This window comes from Salmo salar, chromosome 16 (assembly GCF_965601325.2).
Source record: "Salmo salar chromosome 16, fSalSal1, whole genome shotgun sequence".
In the NCBI taxonomy this organism is placed as follows: Eukaryota; Metazoa; Chordata; class Actinopteri; order Salmoniformes; family Salmonidae; genus Salmo; species Salmo salar.
The window spans coordinates 82,139,587-82,164,497 of NC_138306.1; the positions used below are offsets into that span (position 1 = coordinate 82,139,587).

At 45.0% G+C, this 24,911-nt stretch overlaps 1 protein-coding gene across 1 annotated transcript in view; it reads right to left on the minus strand.

Annotated features, from left to right (window-relative positions):
- The window catches only part of LOC106593673 (receptor tyrosine-protein kinase erbB-4), a 478,474-nt gene extending 455,065 nt beyond the window's left edge, over nucleotides 1–23,409 (minus strand). Inside the window, exon 1 of the mRNA XM_082963037.1 lies at nucleotides 23,089–23,409. Coding sequence (XP_082819163.1) covers nucleotides 23,089–23,161 — 73 coding nt within the window. The 5' untranslated portion in view covers nucleotides 23,162–23,409. The remainder of the gene's footprint in view (nucleotides 1–23,088) is intronic.
- Nucleotides 23,410–24,911: the final 1,502 nt, after the last annotated feature.

The window sequence follows — 24,911 nt, forward strand, 5'->3', positions numbered from 1 at the left end:
ATCCGACAGTTGAGGAAGGGTGTCTGAAACTCTGGCACATTTGTTTTTACAATGTCCCAGGTTGGTCGGGATGATTGACCTGATCACTAGCTGGTTCTCAGCTCTGGGAGAGGTTTTCTCTTCCCAACTGTTTATATTTGGGCTAAAGAACAGGTTTAGTCGAAGGGGTGTAGTTACTTTGCTTAATTTTGTGTCAGGGGCAGCCAAATTAGCAATATGGAAGACCCGAAAGAACAGTATTCGGGGACAGAGGTCTGTGGATGTAGTGGGAATGCTGGAGGGAATGTTGGCAGCGAGACTGAGGGTTGAGTTTGCCTATTACAAACTGGTTAACAATATTGAACTGTTTATGAGTATACGGGGTATTCAGAGGCTGTTATGTTTAGTTACTGTGGAGGAGAATTTGGTGTTGTGTTTTTAATTGATGTGTAACTATGGTTTTGTATGAGTGTTTATATTGTTGTGGGCTCCCAGACCCAATAAAGATGATTCAAATCTCTCTTCCTGTCTGTCAAATGGGACGCTTCTTTCTTTTCTCTCGCTCATATATATATAGTTGAAGTCGGAAGTTTACATACACCTTAGCCAAATACATTTAAACTATGTTTTTCACAATTCCTGACATTTAATCCTAGTAAAGATTCCCTGTCTTAGGTCAGTTAGGATCACCACTTTATTTTAAGAATGTGAAATGTCAGAATAATAGTAGAGAGAATGATTTATTTCAGCTTTTATTTCTTTCATCACATTCCCTGTGGGTCAGAAGTTTACATACACTCAATTAATATTTGGTAGCATTGCCTTTAAATTGTTTAACTTGGGTCAAACGTTTTGGGTAGCCTTCCACAAGCTTCCCACAATAAGATGGGTGAATTTTGTCCCATTCCTCGTGACAGAGCTGGTGTAACTGTATCAGGTTTGTAGGCCTCCTTGCTCGCACACGCTGTTTCAATTCTGCCCACAAATATTCTATAGGATTGAGGTCAGGGCTTTGTGATGGCCACTCCAATACCTTGACTTTGATGTCCTTAAGCCATTTTGCCACAACTTTGGAAGTATGCTTGGGGTCATTGTCCATTTGTAACACAAATTTGCGACTAAGCTTTAACTACCTGACTGATGTCTTGAGATGTTGCTTCAATATATCCACATAATTTGAGCAGTGGCTTCTTCCTTGCTGAGCGGCCTTTCAGGTTATGTCGATATAGGACTCGTTTTACTGTGGATATAGATACTTTTGTACCTGTTTCCTCCAGCATCTTCACAAGGTCCTTTGCTGTTGTTCTGGGATTGATTTGCACTTTTTGCACCAAAGTACGTTCATCTCTAGGAGACAGAACGCATCTCCTTCCTGAGCGGTATGACGGCTGCTTGGTCCCATGGCGTTAATACTTGCGTACTATTGTTTGTACAGATGAACGTGGCACCTTTCAGGCGTTTGGAAATTGCTCCCAAGGATGAACCAGACTTGTGGAGGTCTACAATGGCTTGGCTGATTCCTTTTGATTTTCCCATGATGTCAAGCAAAGAGGCACTGAGTTTGAAGGTAGGCCTTGAAATGCATCCACAGGTACACCTCCAATTGACTCAAATGATGTCAATTAGCCTATCAGAAGCTTCTAAAGCCATGACATAATTTTCTGGAATTTTCCAAGCTGTTTAAAGGCACAGTCAACTTAGTGTATGTAAACTTCTGACCCACTGGAATTGAGATACAGTGAATTATAAGTGAAATAATCTGTCTGTAAACAATTGTTGGAAAAATGACTTGTGTCATGCACAAAGTAGATGTCCTAACCGACTTGCCAAAACTTCAGTTTGTTAACAAGACATTTATGGAGTGGTTGAAAAACGAGTTTTAATGACTCCAACCTAAGTGAATGTAAACTTCCGACTTCCACTGTATTTTATGGCAGGCAGCAATGTAGTGCGCTGCCAACCCACAGCTCTCTGCATCCTCCCCCAACAGGATGGGTAGCCTACTCTCATCAGAGGTCTTTCAAACCTTGAATAAAGGTTTCAAATTTGGGGAAATGACACTCTCTAATTGTTTTATATTTTTGACATTTTGTCCGGAAATGCAGCTCCGTCTCAGGTTCTGCTGTTGTGCAGTGGTTGCACAGCCTTTCCTCTACAGGGAGCCAGGTTTTCCTGTGTCGACCCTTCTCAATGGCAAGGCTGTGCTCACTGAGCCTCTCTCTCTCTCTCTCTCTCTCTCTCTCTCTCTCATTAGTGTACGATGTTTCAAGTGCTGACATGGTTAGAAAGGGTATTTACATTCACTGATACTTTTCATTTTCTCTCTCCTCTCTCTTTCTCTCTCTCTCTGACTCACAGTATATACACGTTCAGACACACACACAGACACACACACGCCAGAGGATGTGTGTGAGACATTGTCAGACTGATGGGCACAGGCAGCTCCAGTACACCAGCAGCTCCAGTACACCAGCAGCTCCAGTACACCAGCAGCTCCAGTACACCAGGATGTTCCAGGCTACCCTGGCACACAGCAGCATTACATCTGACCCCATTACTGCAGAAGGCCCACAGAGGAGGAGTAGGAGGAGGGATGATTGAAGACGAATGCAGAAAGGGGAGGGGGGAGTGACAGAGATAGAGACAGAGAGACAGGGGGGGGGGTGACAGAGAGACCGAGAGACGGGGGGGGAGAGAGGGAGAGAGGGGGGCACCGTGGTGAGGAGGGCGATGAGACATAGAGACAGAGAGAGAGAGGGGGGGGAGTGATAGAGACAGAGAGACAGAGAGAGTGAGGGGAGAGAGGGAGAGAGGGGGCACCGTGGTGAGGAGGCGAGAGACATAGAGACAGAGAGAGAGGGGGGGTGATGTAGCGAGAGAGGGGAGGGGGGGGAGTGATAGAGACAGAGAGACAAAGAGAGTGAGGGGGAGAGAGGGAGAGGAGGGGGCACCGTGGTGAGGAGGCGATGAGACATAGAGACAGAGAGAGAGGGGGGGTGATGTAGCGAGAGAGAGAAAGACAGAGAGGGGAGGGGGGAGTGATAGAGACAGAGAGACAGAGAGGGGAGGGGGGAGTGATAGAGACAGAGAGAGTGAGGGGGAGACAGGGAGAGAGGGGGCACCGTGGTGAGGAGGCAATGAGACATAGAGACAGAGAGAGAGGGGGGGGAGTGATAGAGACAGAGAGACAGAGAGAGTGAGGGGGAGAGAGGGAGAGAGGGGGGCACCGTGGTGAGGAGGCGATGAGACATAGAGACAGAGAGATGAGAGGAGCAGTTGAACTATTAGCCCCTGTCTTTTCCTCATCATGCCATCATTACTTCATTGGCGTTCATATCATCACCTGTGTAGATAGAGCTGGATGGATGAGGGCTGTTTAACTGTCTAGGACCACAACAGCACACCAGAGAACACCATGCCTACCAGACATCAGTCAACTCCAAACACATGGCATGCCCATCATCTGTTACAGTTATTATGTGAGAGGGAAATAGCAACATACGTGTCCTATATTACCGTGTAGGACAGTCACAGACATGAGTGGACAGACACCCCGTGGGGGGGGCTGGTGTGATTAATTGGGTGCTGATGGCTGGTAATAGCCTCTCTCTGTAAACACACACACTCTACATCTATCCCTCTCTCTCTCTCTCTCTCTCTCTCTCTCTCTCTCTCTCTCTCTCTCTCTCTCTCTTTCTCTCTCTGTCTCTCTCTCTCTCTCTGTCTCGCTCTCTGTCTCTTGCTCTCCCTCTCTCTCTCTCTCTCTCTCTCTCTCTCTCTCTCTCTCTCTCTCTCTCTCTCTCTGTCTCTCTCTCTCTCTCTGTCTCGCTCTCTGTCTCTCTTGCTCTCCCTCTCTCTCTCTCGCCATCTCTCTCTCTCTCTCTCTCTCTCTACAGCTCTCTCTCTCTCTCTCTCTCTCTCTCTCTCTCTCTCTCTCGCTCTCTCTCTCTCTCTCTCTCACTCTCTCTCTCTCTCTCTCTCTCTCTCACTCTCCCTCATCTCTCACTCTCCCTCATCTCTCTCTCTCTCTGTCTCTCGCTCTCCCTCATCTCGCTCTCTCCCTCTCTCCATCTCTCTCCTTACAAATGATCCAACATCAGCAGCCTAGTTTCACCTTGCCAGGAGGGATGAGGTGTGTGTGTGTGTGTGTGTGTGTGTGTGTGTGTGTGTGGTGTGTGTGTGTGTGTGTGTGTGTGTGTGTGTGTGTGTGTGTGTGTGTGTGTGTGTGTGTGTGTGTGTTGTGTGTGTGTGTGTATGTGCAAGTGCAAGTGCAAGTGCAAGTGCAACCAGTAGGTACCTATTCTCCTAACCGTCTACCTATGACCAGACATAAATCAGTTCTACAGTAGTTGGCAATGTGGGGTGATGTGTCCTCAGGCCAATACAGCCACTGGGCCAGTGGTACTGTACATGGAACCAGTGTGGCCATTTATACACCACAGCTGCCTAAAGGACGTATATGGAACACACTGCTAACAATAGGAGCACCATAAAAGCCTTTCTCTCTCTGTCTCTATACCGGTCTGTTTCTCTCTCTCTTTCCCTCTCTCTCTGTCTCTCTCTCTCTCCCTCTCTCTCTCTCTCTCTTTCCCTCTCTCTCTCCCCCTCTCTCTCTTTCCCTCTCTCTCTCCCCCCCTCTCTCTCCCCCTCTCTGTCTCTCTCTCTTTCCCTCTCTCTCTCCCCCCTCTCTCTCCCCCTCTCTGTCTCTCTCTCTTTCCCTCTCTCTCTCCCCCCTCTCTCTCTTTCCCTCTCTCTCTTTCCCTCTCTCTCTCCCCCTCTCTCTCTTTCCCTCTCTCTCTCCCCCTCTCTCTCTCCCTCTCCCTCTCTCTCTTGCCCTCCCTCAGTCTCTCTCTCAACATCAGATAGTCCTGTGTTCAGATCCACCTCTCCATTTCTAACTCACTAAGTACTCTGCAGCAGACCACCGCTGGTAATTGCTCCTTAGAGTGCTCACACACACACCGCACACATGTAGACACACACTCATACACATACATGCACATCTAGACACACACTCAAACACACACCTACACACACACATCTAGACACACATTCAAACACACACCTACACACACACATCTAGACACACATTCAAACACACACCTACACACACACATCTAGACACACACTCAAACACACACCTACACACACACATCTAGACACACACTCAAACACACACCTACACACACACATCTAGACACACACTCAGAAACACACCTACACACACACATCTAGACACACACTCAAACACACACCTACACACACACATCTAGACACACACTCAAACACACACCTACACACACACACATCTATACACACATTCAAACACACACCTACACACACACATCTAGACACACATTCAAACACACACCTACACACACACATCTAGACACACATTCAAACACACACCTACACACACACACCTAGACACACACACAACGTTGCAGACAGTCACCTTGCAGTTCAGTAGAAATATGGCTGCTCCTTTTCAGGGTTTAAAGGTACATAAAACTCTAAGCTAAAATATAGTCTGGGGAGGAGGGGGGAAGGAGGGAAGGACTGGGGAGGCGGAGGGGGGGAGGAGGGGGAAGGAGGGGGAAGAGGGGAGAGGGAGGGGGGTAAGGGAGGGGGAGGAAGGGGAAGGGGGGGGAAGAGGGGAAGGAGGTGTGGTGTGGTATGGTGTGTTGTGGTATGGTGTGGTATGGTGTGTTGTGGTACAGTGTGGTATGGTATGTTGTGTTGTGGTATGGTGTGGTACAGTGTGGTGTGGTATGGTGTAGTATGGTATGGTGTGGTGTGGTATGGTGTGATGTGGTGTGGTGTAGTATGGTGTGGTGTAGTGTGGTTCAGACTTTTGGGAAATCTGTCAAATTGGCAGAATATTTTGATGTTGATAAGTTTGTGAGGTCAGCTGTGATGTTACAGAAGACGGTGGGGGTTAGACCAGCTGAGTGAGAAGAAGCGGTTTCACTTGAGGAAATTTGTTACTGCTGTCACAGCAGCAAAAGGTGGTGGGAAATGTGGTCAGGGTAAGAGAAAATGTAAACAATGATGTTGATCATGCTTCATAGGGTGTCTTCTTTTTTCTCTTTGGTTTCTCTGTGGTTTCTTCTGCTTTTCCTTTCTCTTTTCTATATGGAGGTACTAAGGGTAGGTTCTCTCAATATTAATGGTGGAAGGGACAGGAATAAGAGGGCTTGGGTAATAAAACAGAAAAGGCTTAATGTAGTTTTTCTATAGGAGACCCATAGTGATGAAGAAAATGAGGTTGACTGGGGTATGTGGTGGGAGGGGCAGCATATACTCAGTCATGGTACTAATTTCAGTGCTGGGGTGGCAATTTTGTTTTCCTCATGCTTGGGGGTTACTGTGGTATCCACAACAGAGATTGTCAAGGGTCGGGTTTTATTGGTCAATGTAACGGTTGTCGTCAGATTGAGACCAAAACGCAGCGGGTATATGTGTACTCATCATCTTTTATTAAGGAAAGAAGGAAAAACCTAAATAAACACGTACACCAAAAGAAACACAACGACAAATAAACAGTCCTGTAGGCCATAAGCTACACATGGAACAATCTCCCACAAACACTAAACCAAACACATACCCATATATAGGACTCTCAATCAGAGGCAACGAGAAAACACCTGCCTCCAATTGAGAGTCCAACCCCAAATAACAAAACATAGAAATACAAAAGACTAGACAGAACATAGAAATACACTAACATAGAACAGTACCCCAAAAACCCGGAAATAATAAATCAAACACCCTACTAAATAAACCACCACCCCGAATCACATAAAACAAATACCCTCTGCCACATCTTGACCAAACTACAATAACAAATAACCCCTATACTGGTCAGGACGTGACAGTCAAGGCGGATGTTATGTTTTTTTTTTTTTTTTTTTTTTTTTATGTTTATGCTCCCAATGAGGGTACAGAGCGTATTGTTGGTTTTGATCAAATAAAGGAAACACACAACAGTACACTGCTCTGTCTCGAATTGAAGTTAAAGAGACTATCAGGGCCCTTGAACAGGACATCAAATCTATTGAATTGAAGCTGCTCACTTTGGAACGACCCTGGATTAGTCATGAACTTACAGGACAAGAGACTGAGATTGTTTCTGCATGAAAGAGTGAAGGGTGCCTTGATTAGGTCTCGTTTCGCTTTCCTCAAGGATATGGATGCTCCTAGCGCTTTCTATTTAAACCTAGGACAATCGACACTGCAACGCAAACAGATGGTTGGCCTTCGTCTCCTTGATGGGAAGGTGACCACGGATGACAGTGAAATGCGTCAACATGCCATGGACCTCTACTCTGCCCTCTATAAGGCGGAGGATTGTGACTCTCTGTGTACTGAACAGTTGCTACACAGTCTTCCTCAATTGGGACCTGAGCAGAGAGTCGCATTGGACTCTGACATTACACAGCAGTTATGCAGCTCTCAACAGGCCCGAGCCCCTGGCATTGATGGTTTACCATCTGAGGTTTATAAGCACTTTTGGCGGTCTATTGGAGAGGATTTTTATGAAGTGATGTGTGAATCTTTTCATCAGGGTTCTCTTCCTGTATCCTGTCAACGTGCGGTGCTTTCATTATTGCCAAAAAGGGGTATTTCTCTCTCTCTCTCTCTCTCTCTCTGCATGCTGGGAGTGTTTGGTGCATGCTGGGAATTGTTTGAGCAAGGGAGTGCGTGTGTTGTGTAGAGTTAGATATTCAGAACTTTCTTTAGGTTTTCTCTTTCTTGGTGGCATTCTTTGTTTTCTTCTGTGCATGATTAAGGTTATTATTTTTATTTGTTTGTTGTGGTAGAATTAAGTATTTTGTTTTCGTATCGAAATTACCCTGATTTTGGTGGGGATGGCAGCCCGAATGGGGATGCCGTCCCTGTCACTTCGGCACGGCTTTAGGTGTGTTACTGAAGCTACTGTCACGGTGGAGGAGTTTCTGGTCGCCGTAGGAGAGAAGGTAGGATATGAGAATGTTGCTTATGCGTCACGGATGAATAAAGCGGTGGTGGTTTTTCTTAAAGAAGAGTGTCTTGTTAATCGTATGGTTGAGCAAGGCGTACTTCTTAAAGGAATGTTTATTCAAGTTACGCCGCTTTTTTCTCCGTCAACAAGGGTAACGATTTCAAATGTACCGCCGTTTATTCCAAATGAGCTATTGGAGCGCGAGTTATTGCGCTTTGGGAAGTTTGCAAGTTCCATTAAGGTTGTCCCGTTGGGTTGCAAACACCCGGCGTTGAAAACAGGTTATTGTCTTTTCGGCGACAGGTGTTTATGTTTTTGGACTCACCGGAGCAGACTTTGGAGTTAGCGTTTAAAGTCAAGTATGACAATAAATTATATATGGCTTATGCTAGTACGGGTAGTCAACGGTGTTTTGAGTGTGGGGATGTTGGTCATAAGCGACATGCTTGCCCGAAAAGGGAGAAGGCAGAGGGAGGGGCGCAGGTGGTCCTCGTAACGCCTGGGCCCACTAATGTAGGGAGAGGTGGGCCGACAGCGGTAGAGCAGCCACAAGCACCTGCTGCTGAGGAACAAGTTATCCATGTTGAGGACAAGGAGTTGCAACTTGTGTTAGAGGGAAATGTTATGCAGCAGAAACATTTTGTTGTAGAAAGCAAGGATAGATCTGAAGAGCCAGTTCCTCAGACTGGTGATGAGGTGCCCAGTACGAGTGCTGGGGTACAGGAGGGGGTTCATATGGAGCTAGTCTCCCAGGTAGTGGAGGAAATGCCCACTATGAGTAACGGGGTACAGGAGGGGATTCATGTGGAGCTAGACTCCCAGGTAGTGGAGGAGATGCCCACTACTAGTAATAGGGTACAGGTGGGGCTAGTCTCCCAGGTAGTGGAGGAGATGCCCACTACTAGTAATAGGGTTCAGGTGGGGCTAGTCTCCCAGGTAGTGGAGGAGATGCCCACTACTAGTAATAGGGTTCAGGTGGGGCTAGTCTCTCAGGTAGTGGAGGAGATGCCCACTACGAGTAATAGGGTTCAGGTGGGGCTAGTCTCCCAGGTAGTGGAGGAGAGGCCCACTACGACTAATAGGGTTCAGGTGGGGCTAGTCTCCCAGGTAGTGGAGGAGATGCCCACTACTAGTAATAGGGTTCAGGTGGGGCTAGTCTCCCAGGTAGTGGAGGAGATGCCCACTATTAGTAATGGGGTTCAGGTAGAGCTAGTCTCCCAGGTAGTGGAGGAGATGCCCACTACTAGTAATAGGGTTCAGGTAGAGCTAGTCTCCCAGGTAGTAGAGGAGATGCCCACTACTAGTAATAGGGTTCAGGTGGGGATAGTCTCCCAGGTAGTGGAGGAGATGCCTGGTACGAGTGATGGGCTGCAAGTGGGGAGTGATGAAAGGGATGTGTTAGAAGTGAGTCAGGGGTCTGTGGCCTCAGTTGAGGAGGAGCAGGATATGGATATCTCTATTGGTATGATAGCAGCTGGTGACGACTCAATTTATGATCTAGAGGAGGTAAATAGGTTTTTGGATCAGACTTTTGGGAAATCTGTCAAATTGGCAGAATATTTTGATGTTGATAAGTTTGTGAGGTCAGCTGTGATGTTACAGAAGACGGTGGGGTTAGACCAGTTAAGTGAGAAGAAGCGGTTTCGCTTGAGGAAATTTGTTACTGCTGTTACAGCAGCAAAAGGTGCTGGGAAACGTGGTCAGGGTAAGAGAAAATTTAAACAATGATGTTGATCATGCTTCATAGGGTGTCTTCTTTTTTCTCTTTGGTTTCTCTGTGGTTTCTTCTGCTTTTCCTTTCTCTTTTCTATATGGAGGTACTAAGGGTAGGTTCTCTCAATATTAATGGTGGAAGGGACAGGAATAAGAGGGCTTGGGTATTAGAAATAATAAAACAGAAAATGCTTAATGTAGTTTTTCTACAGGAGACACATAGTGATGAGGAAAATAAGGTTGACTGGGGTATGTGGTGGGAGGGGCAGCATATACTCAGTCATGGTACTAATTTCAGTGCTGGGGTGGCAATCTTGTTTTCTTCAGGCTTAGGGGTGACTGTGGTATCTACAACAGAGATTGTCAAGGGACGGGTTTTATTGGTCAAGGCGGAGGTTATGGGGTTTTTGTTTGTTTTTTTGAATGTTTATGCTCCTAATGAGGGTACAGAGCGTATTGCTGTATTTGATCAAATAAAGGAAACTTTAAGACAGTGTGACCAAGAGGGTTGTATGGTTTTAGGGGGGGACTGGAACTGTACAGTGGATTTTACTGTTGATCGCACCGCTGAAGAACCTCACCTGCGGTCAGCCACTTGCCTGTCTGGTCTACTAACTGAGTTTGAGCTTTCTGATGTGTGGAGAGTCAGGAATGCAAAAGTTAGGCAGTACACATGGCTAAAAATCAATGAAGGTCGTGTCAGTGCTGCAAGGTTAGACAGGTTGTATGTATCTGATCTCTACTGTAGTAGGGTTGGAAGGTTAGACAGGTTGTATGTATCTGATCACTACTGTAGTAGGGTTGGAAGGTTAGACAGGTTGTATGTATCTGATCTCTACTGTAGTAGGGTTGGAAGGTTAGACAGGTTGTATGTATCTGATCACTACTGTAGTAGGGTTGGAAGGTTAGACAGGTTGTATGTATCTGATCACTACTGTAGTAGGGTTGGAAGGTTAGACAGGTTGTATGTATCTGATCACTACTGTAGTAGGGTTGGAAGGTGTGATATTACTCCTCTGGGTTCCTCTGATCACCATATTGTTACTGTTGATATTCACTTGACCTGTCCACCAAGGTCATCATCTTACTGGTATTTTAATGTTAAATTGTTACATGATGTCATGTTTTGTGAAAGGTTTTTGTTGTTTTGGGAAAAATGGAGGGTTACAAAAGGAAATTTTGAGTCCTTGAGACAATGGTGGGAGGTTGGGAAGGCCCAAATACGATTATTTTGTCAACAGTATACTGCTCTGTCTCGAATTGAAGTCAAAGAGACTATCAAGGCCCTTGAACAGGACATCAAATTTATTGAATTGAAGCTGCTCACTCAGAATGACCCTGGATTAGTCATGAATTTACAGGACAAGAGACATGAACTGAGATTGTTTCTGCATGAAAGAGTGAAGGGTGCCTTGATTAGGTCTCGTTTCGCTTCCATCAAGGATATGGATGCTCCTAGCGCTTTCTTTTTTAACCTAGGACAGTCGACACTGCAACGTAAACAGATGGTCTGCCTTCGTCTCCCTGATGGGAAGGTGACCACAGATGACAGTGAAATGCGTCAACATGCAGTGGATTTCTACTCTGCCCTCTATAAGGCGGAGGATTGTGACTCTCTGTGTACTGAACAGTTGCTACACGGTCTTCCTCAATTGGGACCTGAGCAGAGAGTCGCATTGGACTCTGACATTACACTGCAAGAGCTGTCCACAGCAGTTATGCAGCTCTCAACAGGCCGAGCCCCTGGCATTGATGGTTTACCATCTGAGTTTTATAAGCACTTTTGGGGGTCTATTGGGGAGGATTTTTATGAAGTGGTGTGTGAATCTTTTAATGAGGGTTCTCTTCCTGTATCCTGTCAACGTGCGGTGCTTTCATTATTGCCAAAAAAGGGGGATTTGGCTCTCATAAAAAATTGGAGACCTGTTGCGTTGCTGTGCGCAGAATATAAAATTGTTTCTAAATGTCTCTCAAACAGGTTGAAAGAGTATTTGGGATTGTTGGTCCACAAGGACCAGTCTTACTGTGTACCTGATCGCTCTATTGTTGACAATTTGTTTCTGATAAGAGATGTTTTAGACATTTGTAAACTGTCTGATGTAAATGTGGGTTTACTTTCGTTGGATCAGGAGAAGGCTTTTGACCGTGTGGACCACCAGTACTTGTTCAAGACAATGAAAGCCTTTGGGTTTGGGGATGTTTTTTTGTCGTGGATGAATTTACTGTATGCTGGGGCCTCGTGTATGGTGAAGGTGGGGGGTGGTTTGAGCTGCCCAATCCCTGTCCAAAGGGGCATCAGGCAGGGATGCCCAATTTCAGGGCAGTTATACAGTCTGGCGATTGAACCAATGCTTTGTTTTTTAAGAGCGAGGCTTACTGGTTTCTCTGTGCCAGGTGTAATGAAGGGTCCCACGATAGCACTGTCTGCGTATGCAGATGACGTGACAGTTTTTATTACAGGGGCTGAGGATGTTAAAGTTCTCTCAAATGCTCTAAAGGTGTATGAGGGGGCCTCCTCAGCTAGAGTCAATTGGGGAAAGAGTGAAGCGCTGTGGGCAGGTCAGCTTCAGATAGGGTCTGCTCCACGGTTACCAGGGGGTATTCAGTGGGGCAGAGATGGGATGAAGACTTTGGGGGTTTAGGCTCCGATGTCTTTCAGAAAAAGAACTGGGAGGGTGTAGTGGAGAAAGTGTGTGCCAGACTGTCAAGGTGGAAATGGGTGCTGCCCCAGCTGTCTTATAGGGGAAGGGTTTTGGTAGCTAATAATCTTGCTGCCTCTACCCTGTGGCACAGACTAATGATTTTACAGCCACCAAAGGGTCTGATTCAAGAGCTTCAGAGGACCCTTGTCAATTTCTTCTGGTCTGGACAACACTGGATTAAAGCTGCAGCCCTGTACCTACCACTACACGAGGGTGGGCAAGGTTTGGTGGATATTTCCTCTAGGATCATGGCTTTCCGGCTTCATGCAGCCCAGAGGCTGTTGTACAGAGACGGTTCTAGCTGGGTCGACACAGCCTATATATTGATGAGGAGAGCGGGCTGTTTGGGCTTAGATAAGCACCTTTTCCTCTTAAAACTGGAGGGGGGTGATTTGCCTGGCCTGACTCCATTTTATGAGTCTGTTATGCAGGCTTGGAGAGTTTTTGTGAAGTCTCGTAAGGCCTGCACGCCACCAGGGATGTGGCTTTTTGAAGAGCCTCTTTTTCACAACACTGCCATCCAGTCCCGTGTTCTGGGTTCAGCTAGCCTACGTTCATGCCTGTTAGGCGTGGGGTGTACTAAACTGGGTCATCTGATGCGGAACAGGAATAGATCGTTGGAGGAGCTGGGAGAAAGAGCGGGGATCAGATCATCTCGCCTACTGAGGAAGGTCGTCGCTGAAGTCTGACTCCCTGCCAGTGCTTCATCTGCAGTATGTGACTGACATTTCCAATTGTGATCGGTGGAAGGAGGGTCTGGATTATGTGTTCCCTGCACTGATTGTTAGTGCTGCAGCGGGGGCATTCGTGGAGGACGTGGGGATGCTGCTTTCCTTCGATACCCCGGAGCTTGGGGAGTTCAAGGAGGTGGGAAAGAAGGCCATGTACAGAGTATGTGTAAAGGTGTCCCATGCATCTTCCCTGGAAGGGGTCAAATCGACGAGGTGGGCGGATGTGCTTGGTCCAGGTGCCTCTTCAAAAGGCTGTTGGCGATCACTGTACAAACTGCCTATTGATAAGAGGACAGCTGACCTCCAATGGAGGATAATACATGGAGCTATAGCCACTAACATGCATCTGGTACACCTGGACCCTACTGTTGGGGAGGGGTGTCCATTTTGTGCTGAGTCTGAAACTCTGGCACATCTGTTTTTACAGTGTCCCAGGTTGGTCGGGATGATTGACCTGATCACAAATTGGTTCTCAACGTTGGGAGAGGTTTTTTCTTCTCAACTGTATATATTTGGGCCAAAGTACAGGTTCAGTCGAAAGGGTGTAGTTGTGCTGCTTAATTTTGTGTTAGGGGCAGCAAAATTAGCGATATGGAAGACCCGAAAGAACAGTATTCGGGGACAGGGGTCTGTTGATGTGGTGGGAATGCTGGAGGGAATGTTGGCAGCGAGACTGAGGGTTGAGTTTGCATATTATAAACTGGTCAACAATATTGATCTGTTTATGAGTATATGGGGTATTCAGAGGCTGTTGTGTATAGTTACTGTGGAGGAGGAATTGGAGTTGTGTTTTTAATTGATGTGTAACTGTGTTTTTTTTGTATGAGTATTTATTGTATGGTGGGCTCCCAGACCCAATAAAGATTATTTAAAACTCAAAAAAAAAACTCTCTCTCTCTCTCTCTCTCTCTCTCTCTCTCTCTCTCTCTCTCTCTCTCTCTCTCTCTCTCTCTCTCTCTCTCTCTCTCTCTCTCTCTCTCTCTCAATTAAATTCAAGGGCTTTATTGGTATGGGAAACATATGTTAACTTTGCCAAAGCAAGTGAGGTAGATAATATACAAAAGTGAAATAAACACTTTTCTCTCTCTCTCTGCCTACTACCATTACTGTTTGGACTCACTGTCCTACTAAAGTAGTTACACACACAGGAAACAGTTGATAGATACAGACTAATATGTGTTATCCGGCTTACATCAGAAGGCAAAAAGAGCACCTGTGAAATAACTATATTTCCTGTTTATTCAGCAAGTGGGGTTGTGTTATCCCTACTGTCCACAACATAATACAATCATCTAGGCTGTTTCATATTAAGCACACACAGAGATACATAGACAGAGAGAGAAAGAGAGACACACACTCACATACCAAACCAAGATTAAAAGCAAGGTGTGGAATGTTGAAGCAGTCTATATCACTCATTGGGCCATTAATTAAACAGATTAGCTGCTGTGAATATCTGAAAAGGGATTAGCTGGCAGATAATAATATGGGAGAGGAGAGAGAGAGAGAGCGAGAAACAAACTACTTGGAATTATCCTGGGAGACAAACACACAAGCCCCCTGTGACTGGGAGTTACAGGGAGTTACAGGGACTCACAGGGAGTTACAGGGACTCACAGGGAGTCCCTGGGAGTCCCTGGGAGTCACAAGGAGTCACAGGAAGTCACAGGGAGTCACTGGGAGTCACTGGGATTTACTGGGAGTCACAGGGAGTCACAGGGAGTCACAGGGAGTCACAAAGAGTCACAAAGAGTCACAAGGAGTCACAGGAAGTCACAGGGAGTCACAGGAAGTCACAGGGAGTCACAGGGAGTCACAGGAAGTCACAAAGAGTCACTGGGATTTACTGGGAGTCACTGGGAGTCACAGGGAGTCACAAAGAGTCACAAAGAGTCACAGGGAGTCACAGGGAGTCACAGGGAGTCACAGGGAGTCACAGGGATTTACAGGGAGTTACTGGGAGTCACAGGGAGTCACAGGGAGTCACTGGGAGTTACTGAGAGTTATTGAGAGTTACTGAGAGTTACAGGGAGTTACAGGGAGTTACTGGGAGTTACTGGGAGTTACAGGGAGTTACTGAGAGTTACAGGGAGTTACTGGAGTTACTGGGAGTTACTGGGAGTTACTGGGAGTTACTAAGAGTTACAGGGAGTTACTGGGAGTTACTGAGAGTTGAAGGGAGTTACTGAGAGTTACTGAGAGTTACTGGAGTTACAGGGAGTTACAGGGGCCACAATGATCTCTATTTCCTCCATTGAGGTAATGAGGGAGTCTTTGTGGAGATTAGACTAATTGTATTGTTATTCAAATGTCTCCCATTGTGCTGCTCTGAGAGGAGAGGAAAAAGCGAGGGAGGAAAGTTGAACAAAAAAAAGGAGAAAAAAGGAGAAAGCAAAGGGGACTCTGAGTCAGTGGTGACAAAGCGACTGAGCCTATGGTTGCCCGAGCAACACTGTCAATCAAAGACCTTAGAATGCTTTTAAGAGGAGTTTTTCTTCAGATTCCCAAGCACGCAAATGCACACATACACAGACACACATGCGCGCATGGATGCACACACACACACACACATACCCACATACATACACATGCACAGGCACGCCACTCACCATAAATGACAATATACACACACACACTATAGGATGAGAGGCAGACCCATCTCTCAGAGTGGCCACTGACAGCTTATTGTCCGCGTGACCAATTGGATGTCATAATTAAAGAGACACAAAGGAGCACATACTGCCCAACCAGGCTGACGGCCGGATCCCTCTCTTCTATCACTCTCTTCTATCACTCTCTACAGACACAGTTACAGACACTGATGATCTGAGGCAGAGAGAGGAAGAGAGAGAGAGAGGAAGAGGATAAGGAAGAGAGAGAGAGAGGAAGAGGATAAGGAAGAGAGAGAGGAAGGGGAAGAGAGAGAGAGAGAGAGAGGAAGAGAGAGAGAGGAAGAGAGCGAGAGAGGAAGAGAGAGAGGAAGAGAGCGAGAGAGGAAGAGAGAGAGAGGAAGAGAGAGGGAGAGAGAAAGAGGGAGAGAAGAAGAGAGAGAGAGAAAGGAAGGAAGAGGAAGAGAGAGCAAGAGAGAGAGTAAGGGAGAGAGGAAGAGAGAGAGAGGAAGAGAGAGAGGAAGAGAGAGAGGAAGGGAGAGAAAGGGAGAGAAAGAAACAGAGCGATAAAGAGAGAAAGAGAGAGAGGAAGAGAGAGAGGAAGAGAGAGAGGAAGGGAGAGAAAGAAACAGAGAGAGAGAGAGAGAGAGAGAGAGAGGGGCGGAGGGGGGGGACAAAGAAGGTGGGGGCACCATTGCTGCACACAGGCACACTTGCCTGAGCATATGAAGTAGCCCAGCATATTGGAAAACCTTCCAAAACAACATATACACAGATAAGAGTCCCAGGAGACACAGACATCTTGGCCGACAGAAAGAGAGGCAAGAGGACCGAACAGAGAGAAAAGGGTACAGGGAACTCAGCATGAGGTTCTGCAGTGTGCTGCTGCTGGCAGCACTGTAAGGAGGAGAGGGGGAAGAAGAGAGGGAGTGGGTGGATGGGGTCACCCCCTCTCCGCAACATAAAGGGGGACGTTTGTTTCTGAGTGGAATTACAAGTGGTGGAGAAAACAAACTCTCCAGTCGCCCCAAAACCAAAGCCCTCCCCTCCCTCAATGACAGACCCTGTGGATTCTAGCCCACTGTACTTCGCTCTCCTCCCCCTCCCCTCTATCTCTCTCTCTCTGTGTTCTCCATTGCCTACAGAGGACAAGGGTCTAAGATTCCGTTTGGAGCTCTGGCATTTTAAACAGTCTAAACTATAGAAATCTGTGCCAGGCAAGGCTTCAACTGGCCAATCAAAATGCCCACCAGGAGTTGGCATGAGATGGTTCAGCCCAATTAAAGCCATTATTCTTGTCATTAAGCACAGAGAGATGCGGGTTAATGCTTCTCCTGTCCTGCCAAAGACTGAGAGTGATAAAGAGAGAGAGAGCGAAAGAGAAAGAGGGAGAAAGCCCTTAAATTAAATTGAGAGAGAGAGAGAGAGAGAGAGAGAGAGAGAGAGAGAGAGAGAGAGAGAGAGAGAGAGAGAGAGAGAGAGAGAGAGAGAGAGAGAGAGAGAGAGAGAGAGAGAGAGAGGAGGCTGGTTGAAGGGGATGATTCCTACTCAGGCTGTTGAAACTACCGTTTCCCCATTCCTCCCTCTGAAAGACACAATCTTGGATGTTTTCCTCTCACATGCTGTGCAGTTGTGCTAGCTCATGTAAATATTTTGGGTGGTTCACGAACTCATGAGACAGAAGCCTCTCTGTAGTGGAGCCAGGCAAACAAATGTCAAACCAACAACCGTCTGCCATTATATCACATTCAAGGCTTGAGAAATCTAAGCGTGTGTTGCCGTAATACAAAGCACAGTGCGGCGCCGTGTTTATTCGGGCACGTTTGTAAATGTTTTGCAACCGAAAATGGAAATGAGCACTTCTTGTTGGACAAGTTCAGGTAGTCCCTCCATGTTTCAGTGTGTTTTCTTCCATTTGGTGCCTAGTGAATACGACCCTGATTTTGAGAAGACTGGAGGACTGTGTCTCTCTCTTCCCTTGACGGTGTGCTTTGTCATGTGAAGCATCACAAACTCGTTTATTAAAAGGCTCTGCTTATAGTGGGCTGTATTGGTCAGCCATCGCTGGTTTTGATTAAAAGGCCAATGAACGAGCCACCGCTCACCGCCCCAATGTCACCCTGATTGAACTCATCTCAATCATTCTCTCTCTCTCACACTCTCACACTCTCAATCTTTCTCTCTCCTCTGTCTCTCTCCCTCTCTCTCTCGCTGCATCTCTCTCTGACACACACACAAACAATAGGTGTCTCTATCTAATAATGTAAACACACAGGATCACACTCATTTCCAGAAGGATAATTAATGCTAATCATGATGATGACAGCATAACGACAGAACAGACAAGGGTCTTTGTGGTAAAGCATAAATGATTGGCACCGGGCCATCTGATATCAACTCATTGTGCCTGAAGAGTAAACTAGATTCATGTCTCAAGCTCTCCAGTAGAGTTAAACAAAGAGATACAAGTCTGCTTTCTAAAGAGTATAATTAGCCTGCAAAAAATTCTCATTTCCTCAATCCTCAGCTTTGGAGAAGAACCCCCCCCCTCTCCCCCCTCCCCCAATGAATAATTTGATATTGGTATTCACTTGGTCCTCCTCCAGACAATTGCCATGAGAACCCCCCAAAATGTCACACCAACTGACAGCAGTCTGATTAGGACATAGTGCCATCTGCCTAGACAGACAGACAGACAGACAGACAGACAGACAGACAGACAGACAGACAGACAGACAGACAGACAGACAGACAGACAGACAGACAGACAGACAGACAGACAGACAGACAGACAGACAGACAGACAGACAGACAGACAGACAGACAGACAGACAGACAGACAGACAGACAGACAGACAGACAGACAGACAGACAGACAGACAGACAGACAGACAGACAGACAGACAGACAGACAGACAGACAGACAGACAGACAGACAGACAGACAGACAGACAGACAGACAGACAGACAGACAGACAGACAGACAGACAGACAGACAGACAGACAGACAGACAGACAGACAGACAGACAGACAGACAGACAGACAGACAGACAGACAGACAGACAGACAGACAGACAGACAGACAGACAGACAGACAGACAGACAGACAGACAGACAGACAGACAGACAGACAGACAGACAGACAGACAGACAGACAGACAGACAGACAGACAGACAGACAGACAGACAGACAGACAGACAGACAGACAGACAGACAGACAGACAGACAGACAGACAGACAGACAGACAGACAGACAGACAGACAGACAGACAGACAGACAGACAGACAGACAGTACCCAAACATAGCCCTTGAGGAACACCAGCGTATAACACCAGAAAGAGATAAACAGAGACCTACACGCATGCAGACTAAACATTGCTCTCATAAAACGTACAATGGGGAAAGTGCTCATAAGAGCATAAACAAGGATTTCAGGTAGCAACATATAGGTCATGATATAATCCTAGATCAGAACTTGGGGAAGTGACTGAAGCAGATGAGATGAAGGGTGAGATGGAGGATGTGTGGAGGGGATGCAGAGCTATGTCTGGGGAGGTGGTGGGAGTCAACACCACATTTCTATCACACACACACACACACACACAAGCGGGAGACATAGCTCAGATTCTTAGGGGAAATTTGCATCACAAACATGGCTCTTGGCTGGAAGACGACATGCCAAATAACCCCGTCCATCTGTCTGGAGGCTGCTTTTCTCCCCACTCAATCCCCCCATCCCCCTCTCCTTCTAGGCTCCTCCCCATTTCATATTCATGTGTGTTACGTCTTATATAGTCCCTCTACTGTGGCCACACTTATGAAGTGCATTTCAGATTATGTCGGCGTCCCAAATGGCACACTGTTCCCTATATAGTGCACTACTTCTGACCAGGGTCCCTAGGTCCCATAGGGCTGTGCTCAGAAGTAGTGCACTGCGTAGTGAATTGGATGCCGTTTGGGATGCAGACTTTGAGGTGGTCAGTGTATAGACCTATCTGTGCACCATCAGCACCACCACTACCTCAGTCCAGAGAACCAAGCCACAGCAGGGGTGTGCTGGGGAGCATCCCAGTCCTCATGCACCACCTCTACCTCAGTCTAGAGAACCAAGACACAGCAGGGGTGTGCTGTGGAGCATCCCAGTCCTCATGCACCACCTCTACCTCAGTCTAGAGAACCAAGACACAGCAGGGGTGTGCTGTGGAGCATCCCAGTCCTCATGCACCACCTCTACCTCAGTCTAGAGAACCAAGACACAGCAGGGGTGTGCTGGGGAGCGTCCCAGTCCTCATGCACCACCTCTACCTCAGTCTAGAGAACCAAGACACAGCAGGGGTGTGCTGGGGAGCGTCCCAGTCCTCATGACACGTGTATATCAGTGATATTGCCTTCAGACAGATATATTGCACATCCACCAAATCAGGACCAGCAGGTTGTCTCCTCACCTCAATACCGAGAGACCAACTTTATGATGTCTAAACATGGTGACACCAAGGTGCACCTCCACAATGTTCCTATTGTCTTATACACTACATTAGCACCTAAGTCAAGTTCTAAAATAGAATAGTATAGACTAGTCTAGAATAGAGTAGTATAGAATAGAATGGTATAGAATAGTATAGAATAGAACAGTATTCAATATAATAGTCTAGAATGGAATGGTATAGAATAGAATAGCATATAATAGTCTAGAATAGAATGGTATAGAATGGTATATAATATAATGTATAGAATAGTATAGAATAGAATAGTATTGAATAGAATAGAATAGTATAGAATAGAATATAATAGAATGGTATAGAATAGAATAATATAGAATAGAATAGTATAAAATAGAATAGTATATAATAGTATAGAATAGAATAGTATAAAATAGAATAGTATAGTATAGAATAATATAGAATAGAATGGTATAAAATAGAACAGAATAGAATAATATAGAATAGAATAGTATAAAATAGAATAGTATATAATAGTATAGAATAGAATAGTATAAAATAGAATAGTATAAAATAGAATAGTATAGAATAGAATGGTATAAAATAGAATAGAATAGTATAGAATGGTATAGTATAGTATAGAATAGTCTAGAATAGAATGGCATAGAATAGAACAGAATAGAATATAATAGAATGGTATAGAATAGAATAGTATAGAAGAGTATAAAATAGAATAGTATATAATAGTATAGTATAGAATAATATAGAATCCAATGGTATAGAATAGTATAGAACAGAATAGTATAAAATAGAATAGTATATAATAGTATAGAATAAAATAGTATAGAATAGAATAGAAAGGTATATTATAGAATAGTATAGAACAGACTAGAATAGCATAAAATAGAATAGTATATAATAAAATAGAACTGAATAGAATTGTATAGAATAGTATAGAATATAATAGAATAGTATAGACTATAGTAGTATAGAATAGAACAGAATAGAATTGTATAGAATATAATAATGTTGATTTCCCAGGGTGAACTTTAGCTGTGGCAAGTCTGCTAAGATATGTAACACCAGCATTCACACAAGCCAGATAGGATCCTACAAATGGATCTGAGATAAACGCAGGATATTGTGTTTGAATACAACACTGATGTACTGTTCTATAAGGGAATGAAACGTCTGAATTTTCTTCAGTTCGCTATTAAAGGACTACTAAAGGCCCAGTGAACTACTTTTGTGAAAAATAACATTTAAAAAAAGAAAAACGTTATTTTTTTATTATTCTCATTTTTCAGGGGGTGCTCCAGCACCCTCCGCACCCTTACTTCCCACGGCTGTGCTGATAGTTCAGGTCCTCATATTTTGCACTGCTAAAATTAACTCATAAAAGCCCATAAAAAGGAGAGTAGGGGTTGAGGTGAGACGCGGGAGTTCAATTAATCAATATAAAAAGTAGGTATAGTAGAAAAGTTCAAAAGCCAACATCATTTGGTAATGTAAATGGCCCCCTCTTTATCAACGGTTGAATGGATATGACATTGAAAATGGACGGTAGCCAGCTAAGTCACATTCTCTGAAAACAATAATTTTAGCCATGGATTTGACATTCAATTGGATCGCTGACACAGCCAACCCCCACACATAAACGAGACGACAACAAACCCGATTCATAAACGGGCTCCATTTCAGTAGCAGGCCAAAATGCATAATGGACAAACAGGCTCGTAGGTTACGGTATGAGAACACCGAGGACGAGCGTGGGACCCGCTCTGGACGGCGCGCTGGGAGGGAGGGGGGAGAGGGGAGGGAGGGAGGGAGGGAGGGAGAGGGAGCGTGAGCTATTCGCTTGCCTCAGCGAGTGCCTGCCGATGTGAATGCCTCGCCACCATGCGCATTTGACCAAACAAGTGGCGGCTGCGGGACTGTTTCACCTGTTAAATTATTTTCAGCTTGCAGGGAAACCACAGGGGGGTGGTGAAAATCAAGGGGGAATTATTCGATTTGATTTGCTACATACGTTTAATATTGTAACATTATCAAATGTATTTTGCTGTTCATATAGAGGAAAGGGACCCCTCAACGATATTCAGCCTAAAGCATAAGACCAAAATCTACTATTCATATAGGTGATTTGCTGGAATAAATAGCCTAGGGTACATTATGATCTGATGAGACAATAGTCCACAGGACACTTAAACGAAAACTGTTGACGCAGTCAAGTTTGTTTGCAAACCAAATGTATAGGCTAAAGCACTGCTAAATAATCAATATAGGCAACACAATATTAATAATTACAAGTAGCCTGTGTAATCACTGTGTAACGACATAATAATGGCAATAACAACCAGCAAACGAATGATTGCCTCTAACACTTCAGGCTATATAATTAAAATTACTAGCCCAACTGTCTCAAATAAGGGGGAAAGTCGTTTCATCCAGATACGACGCACCTGATAAGCAATAAATAATCAATGCTTGGAGCTTATCGTTAGAAACGAAGAATTGTTTATCAAATCCATGACTCTCTGTGTGTGCGGTAGCCTATTCGAGTCGAATGACAATATTCATTCAAGACTATTCCCTAAGGGAAAGGATGACATCGGATCGGATTCATTAATAGTGGCAATCTTGAGTGAGTGGGCTTTATTGACATCCGGTGATGCACTTTGCGGAATGACAGCGTGTTTGTGAACTTCAGATTTGTTTACGAAGACGACTGCAGTAATGTCATGGACTATTACAACATGCCCGCTTGAAGTGTGTTACACACTGTTCTACTTTACAACAACATTTCATATCAGCAGCAGCGTGATCAGTTATTTGTATTTTAGATCAATTATTACGGGCAGTTAACAACGGCAAACACCATACCCGAAGACCTTGCGCATGAGCGCGCTGTCTGTTGCTCTCACTCACCTGACTGTGCTGTGCTCGGCCTGAACACCACGGAAGAGATGAGGAGACATCGAAGACACAGGGGAAACTTCATTTTGCGCGGTTGCTGACGATAACTCCGGTAACTCACATGTCCAATAAGGTATCCCGTTATTTAAAAGGAAATATCGGCTCTTGACAGTTTCAGAAATTTGGTCCCCACGCGCGCGTCATGGCGTCCTCCGTTTGCCCAAATAGTTCAATGCACAAGTTAAACGCGACGAAAACAGTAGGTTAGTTTGTAGTTCATATAGTGACCAATGTTTTGACCGGTTTTGACCACTGATACTCCATGCCATTACTCCTCACACTACGATCCAGCAGACGGCTGGGGGGGTTGACACACCCCTTCAGTGCGGCTAACACCTCCTACAGTTCACTGATTGGTCGAGGGAAAGGCTCTGAGCTTAATAAACACGCCCATATCACTTATCGCCTTTTCTCATTGGCTCATTAGGATTGATATACAGTTGTTCTCTTGATGCACAGTGTACACCTGTCTCAGACTCTGGCCTATACACTTCCCTAAGTGTGCGTAAAATGCGCATAGCCAACAATTGCATCGGAATAACTGTTTGTATGCGAAAAGTATTGTGAGTTTCTATTTTACTTTCTCTTCAGAAATGGTATTTGTTGACTGAATAGGTGTTGACATTGACTAGACGTATTTGAATAGGCCTTTAGCCTACAGTACACGTAACCTTACATAGAGGATAATAATTGTGCATACTGCATCCATTGAGAGCATGACGTGCCCAAACCAAAGTAGGTTAACCACAGAACCCAGACAGGCCGTCTAGAGCAAAACGATTAATATAATTTTGTGAAATCAATTAGGCCTTGTTATTTTTTTTATATCGATGTCAATCAGAATACAATCTTTTCTCAAAGTCAATACATTGCTGTGAGATAAATGGCCAAAACACTCTATTGAATTAATGATGTATATGTCCCTGCCTCTGGGTCTCTCTGTGGCTGTCAACGTGCTATGTGGCATATAGATATTATATGGACTATGATACTTTTACAGTTACAGTCTCTGTAGGATTCTAACAACATACTGCCAATAACCACAAGAGGGCCAAACTATATAGGCTTACTATGCATTTCATCATAGGTCCAACTGTAATACTTTAGCATCCCCTATAGTCCACACAGTGAATTGAATAACTGGTTATGCTTATAATCAGTAAGATGTAGGCCTACTCCTGTGTCTTACAGGGGGAAAGCATGGTAGGTCAACATCTTATGAAAGGTAGGTCTGTGGTTATAACAAAATAAATATAATTATGATACAAATTAGGCTAATCTGCTAAAGTAGGTAATGTGCATAGATATGTATGGTAGTTGATGCCTTAGTAATGGTAAATATGTATGTCTTCTAACACACTACACTCTTAGAAAAAACGGGTCCAAAAGGGTTATTTAGCGGTCCCCATAGGAGAACCCTTTTTGGTTCCAGGTAGAACCCTTTTGGGTTCAATTTAGGGTTATTTAAAGGGTTCCCTTAGGGCACAGCCAAAGAACCCTTTTAGGTTCTAGATAGCACCCTTTTCCCTAAGAGAGACCCACTGTACACCAACAGGTTTAACTTATATGTCAGGAGCCCCTCATACTGATCATTGGCTATTATCTGCTGCCATCTAGGGGATCTAAATAAAATACATCTACTTTTATTGGAGAGATTCTGGATTCTGGGGTGCTGGGGGAAACACAAGATATATTCACATATCAAATCAAATCAAATGTATTAATAACGCCCTTAACATCAGCAGATGTCACAAAGTCCTGTACAGAAGCCCAGC